Source organism: Cicer arietinum, chromosome 6 (assembly GCF_000331145.2).
Source record: "Cicer arietinum cultivar CDC Frontier isolate Library 1 chromosome 6, Cicar.CDCFrontier_v2.0, whole genome shotgun sequence".
NCBI classification, from domain to species: Eukaryota; Viridiplantae; Streptophyta; class Magnoliopsida; order Fabales; family Fabaceae; genus Cicer; species Cicer arietinum.
Window position 1 is genome coordinate 16,064,268 of NC_021165.2, and position 12,098 is coordinate 16,076,365.

At 31.4% G+C, this 12,098-nt stretch overlaps 1 protein-coding gene across 3 annotated transcripts; it reads right to left on the reverse strand.

Annotated features, from left to right (window-relative positions):
- Window positions 1–4,838: 4,838 nt before the first annotated feature.
- Window positions 4,839–10,620, reverse strand: ARF16 (auxin response factor 16). Of its 3 annotated transcripts, none has more exons than XM_027335956.2 (11): window positions 9,712–10,620; window positions 9,237–9,293; window positions 8,649–8,831; window positions 8,019–8,103; window positions 7,836–7,926; window positions 7,584–7,748; window positions 7,368–7,487; window positions 7,217–7,292; window positions 6,203–6,362; window positions 5,194–6,119; window positions 4,839–5,087 (listed from the first exon to the last, which is right to left on the reverse strand). In XM_027335956.2, the coding sequence occupies exons 1-11, from the start codon at window positions 10,000–10,002 to the stop codon at window positions 5,070–5,072; spliced, it is 2,172 nt and encodes a 723-aa protein (XP_027191757.1). In that variant the 5' UTR covers window positions 10,003–10,620; the 3' UTR covers window positions 4,839–5,069. The 3 variants fall into 3 exon arrangements, with proteins under 3 accessions (XP_027191757.1, XP_004505104.1, XP_004505103.1); XM_004505047.4 differs by having other exon boundaries at window positions 5,224–6,119; window positions 9,712–10,618; XM_004505046.4 differs by having other exon boundaries at window positions 4,839–6,119; window positions 9,712–10,619.
- Window positions 10,621–12,098: the final 1,478 nt, after the last annotated feature.

A 12,098-nucleotide genomic window follows, 5' to 3' on the forward strand; every position in this document is an offset into this window, starting at 1 on the left:
AAGAGCGTCATATAAATTGGTAAGGATCGAACATGTAACTTGATATGTGTATAGAGACTAATTATGGATTTATTTTATTTTTTTTGTTTTCTTGAAAGGTTGTTGCAGTGTGTTAGTTATTATTTTATTAGATATTATAATTTTATTATTTTCTCTTTTATATAAAGGCATAGTTTAACCTATTTAAAAATATGTAAAATATAAACATTTAAATGTTTTCATGTAAATAGGCTTTTAAATAGGCTTTCAAGTCAGGTCAGACTTTTAAAAATGTCAGGTCAGACCGGAAAAAAAAAAACCTATGATAGGTCGTAAGTCAGACTTAGGCCTAAAAAATTAATCATATGTCAGGTTCAGGCCTCTCAAAGTCTGGTCTGGCCTGACCTATTTCGACCCCTAGTCATCGTCATCACGACGTGATATCCTGAGGGAGGAAAATTTTCAGCGCAATACACGGTCGCATCTTTATCCTGCGACTTCTTGAAGGCCAAAAAAAATATGGTATTTTCGTATATTAATTTTAAAGTAGAATATTTTCAAAAAATAAAAAAATATGATTCAAAAAAAAAAAACCACAATAACAACTATATTTTTAATTAAAAAAACTAACAATATATTGAATTTCAATTGAGGTAGGTTTTTCTTTCACCCTCCCGCTTAATTAACTATTAAGTAATTATTATAATTTTACTTTAGATTCTCAATTTTAATCTAAGTTGAGTGATTTAATCTAAGTTAAATTAGGTAGACCTCTATCCCTCTCTATATATATAAAGTAAATGAATAAAACTCGTTCAATGTATACATTTTCTATTTACATGATTCGATCTAAAATTAAACTCTCTATCATTAAACTTCATAACTACCCTTTGGTATGGGATAAACTAAAATAAATGTATCTGGTCTAATTAGTTAAGTTTAACTCAATACTTCTTTCTTTTTCTGCCAAATAGTAGATTTTATATTGCTATAGTTTTTTTTATTATTGTTCTCCTCCTGTCAACTAGCAATCCATGAATCAGACAAGTTTAATTATATTTTAGTCAACTTCATTTTAAAAATAATATTGAATTGTTTATTTTATTTATCTTGGTATAAATTGCTTAAAATTCATTGTGAATTCGAATAACAAGAGTCTTGGACAAAAATACAGTTCATGTATGTAGTGTTTTTTGGTATACAAGTGATGTAGTTTTTTAATAGAAAGAAAAAGAAACAGACACGGCTAGGGGAAGAGATTAACTTAGCATCAACATAAAGGTAAGTATCTATTAATGAAAAAGGGAGATAAAAAACAATCATATCGAAGGAACCTAAATTGGGGTTATTGTGGTTAGTTGTCAATATGAAACACTTCAATATTTTTATATATATTATATATGTGTCTTTGAGTAATTTTTATAATTTATTATTTAATTAATAATTTATTTTATCTGTAAAAAAATTAAATTAAAATTCACAACCTCCTTATTTTACTTGAATAATTATAAACTTTATTTTTATTTAATTGTTTTGGTGTGACAATTAAATTAGAACGGTTTATGGCATAATAATTTTCTACGTGGGCAACTGTGTATTTTATTTATTTGATTATTTTCGATAATCATGAAATTGATGTGTTAGATACGTTGACTTTATTTTTTTTATACGTGATTTGTAGTGATATTTTTGTCTTACTTGATTTATTTTAGTTGATGAAAACATTAGTTGAATTATTTAACTAAATTATAATTTATAGAAGTTATATCATTTATTAGTTTTATTTTAGACCAAATAAGTATTTAACCAAGAAGATAATAGAATTAGTGAAAATCCTTAGTTTTATTTATATATTTTATTTAATTAATTTAGCGTGACAATAGTAAAATAATTGTTCCTTTAATTTTAATTATTTGATGAAGTATATTTATATTAATTAATTAATTAATTGTTGGGGTTTTGGTAGTAATTAATTAAAACTCATAGGAGTATTTTTTTTAGAGTGAACAATGACTAAGTCAATTTTGGTCAAAATTTAATCATCCACACTATATTTTATTGTTAATAGCATTTAACTATAAAATTGTGTGTTTTCTACTTTACATCCACTCAAATGTGTAACCAGCAAGAAGTATATGAATGTCAATTAATTCATAACGGTCGGTCATTAAATGATATTATTTCAATTGAATACATTATTGATGTGTGCAATTAACTTCAATGAGAAACATTACTCTCTTTCTCTAATCAGTTCACGTCTCCATTTGCAACATTATATTTTTTTTTATCTCAAATATTTTCAAGTCACTCAAACAACCACCACATACTACATTTTCTTGTGGAAGTTCTAAGCTTTTGTTCCTTCATCTTTATGATATTTTTCGAGGGCTATATAGTGTTACATGGAAGGAAAACGTTCGTCCAAGGTGAGGGTTTTTCTCCATGCAGAGTTAGACTAGATATTAAATTAGCGATTCCTAAAATGTTGATATGATGTTTGGATGTCTTAAAAGAAAAATGTTGATTTTATTTTCGTCGTAAAGAAATTAACTATAATGTTTTGATTGTTTTTAGTAATACTGTATCTCGATGAAATTAACTATAGAGTTCTATTTAATTATTATACCTTGATAAATATGTTTGTAGTGAAAATGTTTAATGCCTTACGTGTTTTAGAATATTTAATTACAAAGTTATAATTTTTATAATGATGTAATTAGTAATATGTTTATTATGATGTATTTGATTTTAAGTGTTGACTTTTGAGTATTTTAAATTTAAAACTTGACTTTTATGAACAATTTCTTGAGGACATGGATGAGAATTTTATATTTCTTTAATTTTAATAATATGAGAAAATTGATTATTGAATGCATTAATGAATAGTCTATTTTTAGAATGCGGAAGACTTTATAGTGAAATGAATGAAATTTATGTTGTTATTGTATTCTTGGTGATATGAGTTTTAATTGTTATCAATAACACGTACTCAAATCGAATCTTATGGATTATTAAAATAAAAGTGGTGATTTTGAGATATTTGTTCACATGAAATAGATGTGTTGAAGTTATTGAGCTATAACTAAGAACATCCATGAGAATATAAATTTGATGTCTTATGTGATTAAAAAATTTAATTTAAAATATTTTGTCTTTGTAGTTGCCTAAGTGGCTAATGATTTGTGTTTTAAATACTGTAATTTTTGTGGTTGCCTAAGTGGCTGATGATTTGTGTTTTAAACAATTGTTATCTTTGTGGTTGTCTAAGTGGCTGGTGAATTGTGTCTTAAATATTGTTATCTTTGTGGTTGCCTAAGTGGCTGGTGATTTGTGTCTTAAATATTGTTATCGTTGTGGTTGCCTAAGTGGCAGGTGACTTGTGTTTTAAATATCATTATCTTTGTGGTTGTCTAGGTGGCTGGTGATTTGTGTTTTAAATATTGTTATCTTTGTGGTTGCCTAGGTGACAGGTGATCTGTGTTTTAAATATTGTTAACTTTGTGGTTTCCTAATTGGCTGATGATTTGTGTGATTATTTAAGTGAGTGGTGACATGTACTTTTTGAGCATCATTATCCTTTCGTGACATATCATATGCATCTTTGTGGACGAATGTGTGGCTGGTTTAATTTTCTCCATTGGTATGGGTGACTTCTGTGTGGACGTCTGTGGCTGGTTATATCCGGATCATATATGTTTAGGAGCATGCATAACTTACATACATTTTATTATTATTTTTATTTTGATCTAATTATTTGCCATACGGTTGCTAATTGATTTATCTACATACATTTTATGACTTTTGATACATCTTTGAAAACTGTTAAAGAATCAATTTCTTTAAACCTTTTATGACGAAAAGATTTTATATTCATATTTTATGGTTGTTAATTTATTATTTGGTTTAATTTTTTTTGTGGGATGAACTGACCCCTTACACCAACATTTAGGTATTAATGATCTCAAAGAGTTGAATGAATGATGTTTGATTGGTGCACGCACGTGGGAAAATGAGACTTTTACTTACAAAATAATGTTTTGTATTACTAAATTTTTTGTAGCTTTCTAAAGTTATTTACTCTTCATCGTTAACTTTTAATAGAAATGTGGAAGTGAGATTTTATTTACCAGTAAATAATTGAATGCCATTAATTTTAGTCAACCTTTCTTTTGAATTTCACTTAAAGATAATTTATTTTATTTTGAAGCATAAATGAATATTGATCTAATAACTGAAATATTAATTTGAAAAAAAGTAAATAAATAATATTTTAGTAAATTGCATTATATTTTTTACAAAAAAAATATTATTACATAATGAACTACTTCTAAGAAAAAATAATTATAGTTGTTTCTAATAGAAAATAAATATTTTAAAGTAATTTTTTATCAAAAATTTGAGACGGATATAACCTCATAATACATAATAATTGGTGGTATCAATCGAAGGATCCTAACATTTAAGTCTCTATGTCACTCATTGTCTTTTTTTTATTTAAAAAAAAAACAATAAGTAGATTAAAAACCTTAATCTAAAATTGAATGAGTACTTAAAAGATATGTTAACACCCAAAATAGTAGTATAGTATGGTGTAGTAGAAAGATAACTTATTTTATTAAGTAATCTTCACCCACCCCAATATTCACACGAAATATGTAAAAAAATATTATTGAATCCCATTTTTCACTATTGAATAGAAGTTTTTTACTATAGGATCATACCATTCAATAAAATGCCAAGAATTGTGGAGGGAGAGAGTATCTGCCATTCCATTAAAAAAAAGAGATTAGGGTTTGAAATCTTATAACCTTATTGGGGCACCTAACTTACTTTGGGAGTGGTTGGTTTAACAACAGACATGGTTCCAAACAAAGGCTTTGCTCATATAGGTCATTAATACAATAACTTCAATGTAGCATAGCACATAGCCAATTTAAGATAAATTAATAAATTCAGCAATTAGTTACAATAATTTTTTGTTCTTAATAATCCTAAGTTATTACAACAAAGAACACAAATACAACAACAGACATTCTTTTCTTCTGTCTCAAAGCCAGCTTTCAGTGTTAGCATACATCATGATTTTCAAGTCAATACTGCAGCACACCCTGCATACAATATTAACAGTATTACTTAAATCTTAATCCCCACAAATGAAATAACTAGTCAATGTAGCCTTTGAGAAGTGCACTAGAATAATACTCTATCGATTACCATGTCTCTAACAGGATGAAGATTGCTTACTTTAGTACAGTAACTTTCAACCGCATTGCTCCTAAGCAAATGCCTCGGATTGAAATCATCTTCAACATGTCTTGTGAAGGAGGAGGGTCCGGGATTTATCTGACAAGTGACTGCAGATGGTTCGGTCTCTTTACTTGCAAGGGGAGCACCCTCGGTTAATGAAAAACCAAAGACTCTGCAGCTACTTTTACATGTGGAAACCAACTCTTGACTGCCCCTCTGTAGTGAAATTGAATCGTGTGAATGTTGTGTACTAAATGAATTTGTGTTGTTCTGAGGCCCACGGAAACTAGGCTCGTAAGATGGAGTTGATGCAAATGTACCACCTTTCACCTCAGAAGTATAAAATGAACCTCTTTGATGAACTCTATCCTCCATCACCTGATCAATATTGTTATTGTAACTGAAGTTTGAAACTGGATTGACTGTGTGTTGGTACATTAACACCGATGGAGGAGATGAAACTTGTCCAGATGGATGCAAATGTGCTTTGTTATTCATCTGGGAAGAGTAAGACCATTCATTTGTGGATCTCAGCATATGGTGACCATCAAAAAGTCCAAAGCGACCATTTCTACAAGCCTCATCGACAGAAAAGGCTCTTCCATATGGTTGACTAGGAAGTATTTCTTGACCTTGCAAGACCTTCGGGAATCGGAAAGATTCACCAAAGCCATTGCAGGAAACATCAGAATTCATTTGTTGCATTCTGATGCTATTTCCTGTTGTAGCTATCCCGTGACAGTTTGAACCGGGATAGCACCTTCGTAATTCAGATAAGTGGTGACGCTGAGCACTAATACTATCGAAAGTAGTATCAACGCCTAAAATTTCTTGACCTTGCAAGACCTTCTGGAACCTCAGTGATTCCCCAAAGTCTGATGCACCAATTCCATCTGTTAGAAGAATGAAACAATTCATCAATGATGTTGCATTAGGTAGAACAATTCAAAAGTAAACCAAAAAATTTGAGATATACTGGGAACTGGAAATTCTAGCTTTGATGAAGGCAATCCAATCTTGGTCCTCTTCAAACTAGCTGCCATCAAGCTATTGGTGGTGGAAGCTGAGCCAGAGGGCTCAATCTCCCATGGCGAAACCCTATTATGCCTTGAAACTTCCATGTCATCCCACCTTACCTACAAAGATGAGAAAAACCATTTGATTGTAATCAATTTAGTTTCTCAAAAAATGACATCAGTTAACAAGTCATAATTATGAGGTTAATAGGAAGAAGAACAGAAACAATCATAGTTTCCATTAACAGAATATGCAATCATTCTTCAAACAGGCACACGGATGGCCTCTCATATATATTCATTAGTGGTCAAGAAGTACACTCACGTTTGCCAAAAACTTAGCAGCTACGACTTCTTAAGGTCTCTTACTAGTATTTAAAACTTATATCTTGCAAATATGCCAATGTAGCTAAAATATTATTCTTTCCAACTTCAGAATTTCTTCAACGGAGAACATGAATACAAGTCACGTCCTTGAATCTCCATATAACATATTACATAAAGTATACACAATCTCAGCTAAATACAGCATAAAGTGAGATATGGTGTTGGTTATATCCAATTTTTTCAGATATTAAGTAATATACAACTATTACACTGAAAGACTGGTCCATGTAAGTTTCTGTAATTTTCAGATGATGCAAACCAATTCAATCATGGAACTCTATGACTTTATAATCGCCCTTCACACTCTAAATGAATACAAAACAACAGTATAGAACCCCTACAGTTTAGAAAGTGTGCCACTAAAATGTGAAGTTAGATGGAAGGCATAAATGTTTTTTTCTATAAAACAAGCCACAACATTGACAATAAAATATGCAACTCAGTGTCTAACAAATCCATCGGAATTTCCTTAAAAAGCCAAAGTACCCATATGACCTAAAACTTATCAGAACAGACATCTCCTAATCCTCAATGTCAAGCATATAAATGATAATCATAATAAATATAGAAAGCTCCCAACAAAATACCACTAGGCATTTCCATTTTGATCCAGGCCATCTAGCGGGATCCACATCAGTAATTCCAATTATTAATCCTGCGAATCTGCATAAAAGAAAGCTGATTAGTATTTTCTTTAATAGGTTTATCTAAATGCAGGAAGCATAATCAATAACAAACCTTCGTTCTGCAGCATCTTCAGATTCAAAACGCATCCTGAACCTCATTCCAACTGAGTAAGAATAATCAAGGCTCTTTAAGAATTTTTGGATAGGTACGATGAACTCGGATGAACCAACCCTATAGAAAACACTAATTAGCTCTCGTGCTTGGATAAAAAGAAAGCCGAAAAGACGGGTATCACTAGAGAGTATAAGTGAATAGCCAGAAATATACCTTGGATTATAGTGAATGCTAAATGCACATCTAGTAGATAAAGCATTAACTACATCTGTAAGACTGCCGAGATTAAATTGTTGGCCCGAGAGAGATGAAAAATTGCTGCAGCTTTTCAATTGCGCTGCCCTACGGATTCCCAATCTCAATTCTCCATCCTCACCCCTGTCAATAATTGTGAAATATAAAATGTAGGTCCAGTCCTTGTTACTCAATTTAATATTTTGATAGAATCTAAGTCATCTATCTTACCTTAGGAACAGAACAGCATCTCCAGATACAAGCTTCTTTTTGTTCACAAATGCACTCCATCCAGTTGTAAGCAAGTGCCTTCGTGGCTGCCCTGTTTGTTACAAACAGAAAATGCAAACAAATGAATCGGTATTCTACCTGGTACATTTTTGTCCTTATAAACGAGAGACATGAGTGAAAAACCTCTGTAAATATGACGAAACCTCCATTCCTGACCGTGCAAATCCTTTGCCACAAGCTCTTGTGAAGGTCTTGTTTGAGTGTAATCCTAAAGAAAAGTGGACTTAAATTCAAAATGCTTTGGAAGAACAATTTTATATGATTTTAGAAATTAAATACCAGTTATGTTGAAAGAAAACTTTCAAAATCGGACAAGGGTGTGTCATTTAAAAACATCTATAAGTGCTGACTTAACTGTAGCATTAGCATATACAGTTAAAAATTGATAAAGCAGATAAGAGCTATCTAGAAGACACTTGGACTGTCATAAAATACTCGCTGCATCTGGGGTAAAGCTTAAATGACTTAAGCCTCACATCAGCCGAATGATAACCTTTCGAATATGCTCGGCCCATGATCTGTCTACCCGGTCCGTTCTCTTATTACTCAGAATGAACAACACAAAAGGAGGGGGGACCAAGAAGAAAATAACCCTGGAGTCATTCATTTACTCTAGATACTAAAACAACCGACCTTGAGCACGGCACACCGTCGGTAGAGGCCTAAAGATTCAACCCCAGACAACACTCAAACAGGCTCATTTTGACAAGAAAAAAGGAATGCAATCAATGCATCAACGTTAAAAGTAAGTACCAGGGGAGGAAAGCAATCTTCAGCTGCTCGACGAGGCACGGAGAATCCTCCATGAGTGCTAGTATCAGAAGCAGTGAGAGTCTTGCAGAACATGTGTGGTGTTGTTGACTTCATAACAGCTTCGGCATCCTCGCCTTCACCATCAGCATCATCTTCACCCTCCCTTAACTTCTGCTGCATTTGCTACAAAAGGCAGCCAAGTTCATTCAAAACCAAATTCATTTAATAAAGTCACTTCATTTAATACTAATAATGTAGCTCTCTATTATTTTCTCCTACTTCTATATAACCATAGTGTTTAGTAGTTCCTTTTTTCTCTAGTAAGGGTGAAGGACTAATAAATGAACAAAGACATAGAACAAGCCTATAGCTACTCTGTATTTTGACTACTTTGGTTTTCAGGGATATGAAAGTTAGCTAAACTTCGCTTAGCTCAAACAAGAAATTTCATTATAATCATCTCAATTAATCCAAAATTACTTAGACCCCTAAGTTCTTCGTTAAGATTTCTTTCCATTTTCAGAACTCTCCAAAAACGAACTTAACCAAAATGAAAAAGAAAAAAGAAAAATCATAAATAAGCCTCACCTCACTTTCAGGAACCAACAACACCTGACAATACACCTCATCACTCCCTTCCTCAGCCTGCACAAGAGAAAAACACACAATCTGTCAAAAAAATACCAGGCAACAACAAGACCAAACTATAGCTACCTTCACAAGGCTCACCCCGCAGAACAAAAAGAAAATGAGATAAAGCACATTCATAGTATACAAGTACAATAACAAGGGTTATTCAGAAAAATTGTCAATAGAACAAACAACCTATGCCAAACTTGACACTGACATAGACAATTTTCCAAGCAAACAAAACCCACATGTAAAAACAAGCAAAGAAATCAGATTTCAGAATAAAAAAGCAGTAAAAAAAAACAAAAAAAAAACACACACACACTATTAAAAAATTTAAAATAGAATATTGAGCTATGAGCCGACCAATAAGAGACATCATTCGATTTGTACGCTGAAAAAAAGGGGAACAAAACAACAGAGAAATACTCACATGAAGCTTGACATCAACAACACGACAGAACACATGAGAAGGTATATTATCAGAGAAAGATAACGGAAAATCGTGAAGATGTTCCAAGTGTCCCTGAGGAAAATACACAACAACACTTCCTTTCTTCGGCAAAGAGATCATAGGACCCGCACAAGCATGCCATAGCTCCAAACACACAGAAGAACCAGAACCAGAACCAAGAAAAGTACTACCTATGCTGGTGTTTGAGGATGAACCAGACGACGGCGTTTCATCGTCCTCAGTAGTGTTTAGATCAATCAAACCTGTCATAGCGAAAAAAGAGAGAATCTTGGTGTTGTTTGAGTAGTGGAGAAGGATGAGAGGTATTTGAAGAAGAAGAAGAAGAATGGTTTCATGCTTAATAATACTAGTGCATTTTCAGAGAGCGTGAATAATAATAACTTTGGCATTGGCAAAAGAACCTGACCCAATACTCCAAAAAGAAAGAGACTCTCTTTCTTTCTTTCTTTCTCTCCCACTCACCTTTCACTCTCTGCCAATTTTTCCTTTTGTTTCTTTTTTGGGTTCTTTCCTTTTACTTTGTTTTTTTCCCTCTGAAAGAGGAGAGAGTGAATGGGCTTTTGGGTAGGCATCAAATCCAGCTTTCATTGGGATTTAAGTTTGAGTCTAATAAAAATGGCTTTTTTATTTCACATGATAATAAATAAAAAATTGTTTTTTTTTTGTTGTTTACTTTTTTGATGGAGTTACTACTATTAATGTTAATTATTGTTGGTATTATTATTTTTGTTTACCCTTTTGGTTGCTTTGTCTGTCTGCATGCTGAAGCAGTGTTGCAGAGGCTGCAATGCTGAGACTGTTGGGTGTGATGTGTGGCAGAGAAGGAGAGAGAGAAAGTGAGAGAGAGAGAGAGAGAGAGACAACAAAGCAAAGACTGTGATGTAGTAAGAGTGAGTCACATTTTTGTGTTGTGAAGGTTATTTTTGTTGTTTAAGAGTGTACGGTCTCCCTGTATTTACGGGCGGATGTCTATTCTGTCCCCTTCTATTTCACCAAATCTCACACCTACCCTTCTTCTTAATTGCTCTCCACTTTATAGTTTTTTTTTAATAATTTTTTTACATTTTTAGGATTCTTATTGTTCCTTATTATAAATATTTTCAATTAATTGTACATGTATTCAAGAAATTAGCTAAACTTAATGAATTTTTTTTACGGGTAATTGATGCATATATCCTGTTTTTTTTTTTTTATTCCCTATCTACCCTAGTTTGAAACAATATTCCTGAAATGCCCTACTTTTTCGTTCCTTCAGGAAGTCGTTCCCTGGGGAAGCGACCTCTTGAAGAGGAAATTTTGCAATGTTAATAGGGGGTCGTTTCCTGGGGAAGCGACCTCCCACTGGGTTTTATTATTTTTTTTTTTGTTATATTTTAAAGTTACTTTGTTATTAAAATTATTAATTTAATTATTTAAAAAATAAAATACTAATATTAAATTACAATAAAATATAGTAATAAATTATAAATAAAATTTATATTTTAATTATTATTATTATTATTATCATTATTATTATTATTATAATAAATAATTATTATAGGTATAATTAAAAATTATTATAATTAAAGTGATTAAATAAATAAATTAAATGATAATAAAAATTAAATAATGATAACAATTAAATGAAAAGAAATTTATATTGATAACATGAAAATAAAATGAAATACATTAAATTATTAATTTAATTATTTAAAAAATAAAAATACTAATAATTAATTAAAAATACGTTAATAATTAATTATTAATAAATGTTATATTTTAATTATTGTTATTATTATAATAAATAACTATTATACTTTTAATTAAAAATTATTATACTTAAAATGATATTAAAAATTAAATAATAATAACAATTAAATGAAAAGAAATTGATATTGATAACTTGAAAACGAAATGAAATACATTAAATTAATAATAAAAAAGTACATCAATCAAATTTGAAAAAACAAAATACATTAAATTTATATCAATGATGTCCACCTAAATGACCCCCAGTCCCACATGTACGATGTCGCCGAACTCGTCTAGCTCTCTGAACAAGTTGCGGTTCTTCCGGTTCATCGTCATTTTGATCATTTTCTTCAATGTAAGCTGTAGATGGATTAGAACCACTGCCACCTGGTTCCATTACATTTTGGGATTGTTGATTATACATTGAATCAAATACAGCATATGCCGACTCAGGAGTTGTGCACTGAGTTCCAAACAAATTATAGAGAAGCCCATCTTCTGTCGGATAACCGGGTGTTGGTATTTCTGGCACCGACGGAACGTAATACTGAGATGGTGGTGGATCATAAAATGGAACTTCAGTAGCGACGTGTATGTGAGGTGATGATGAAGAC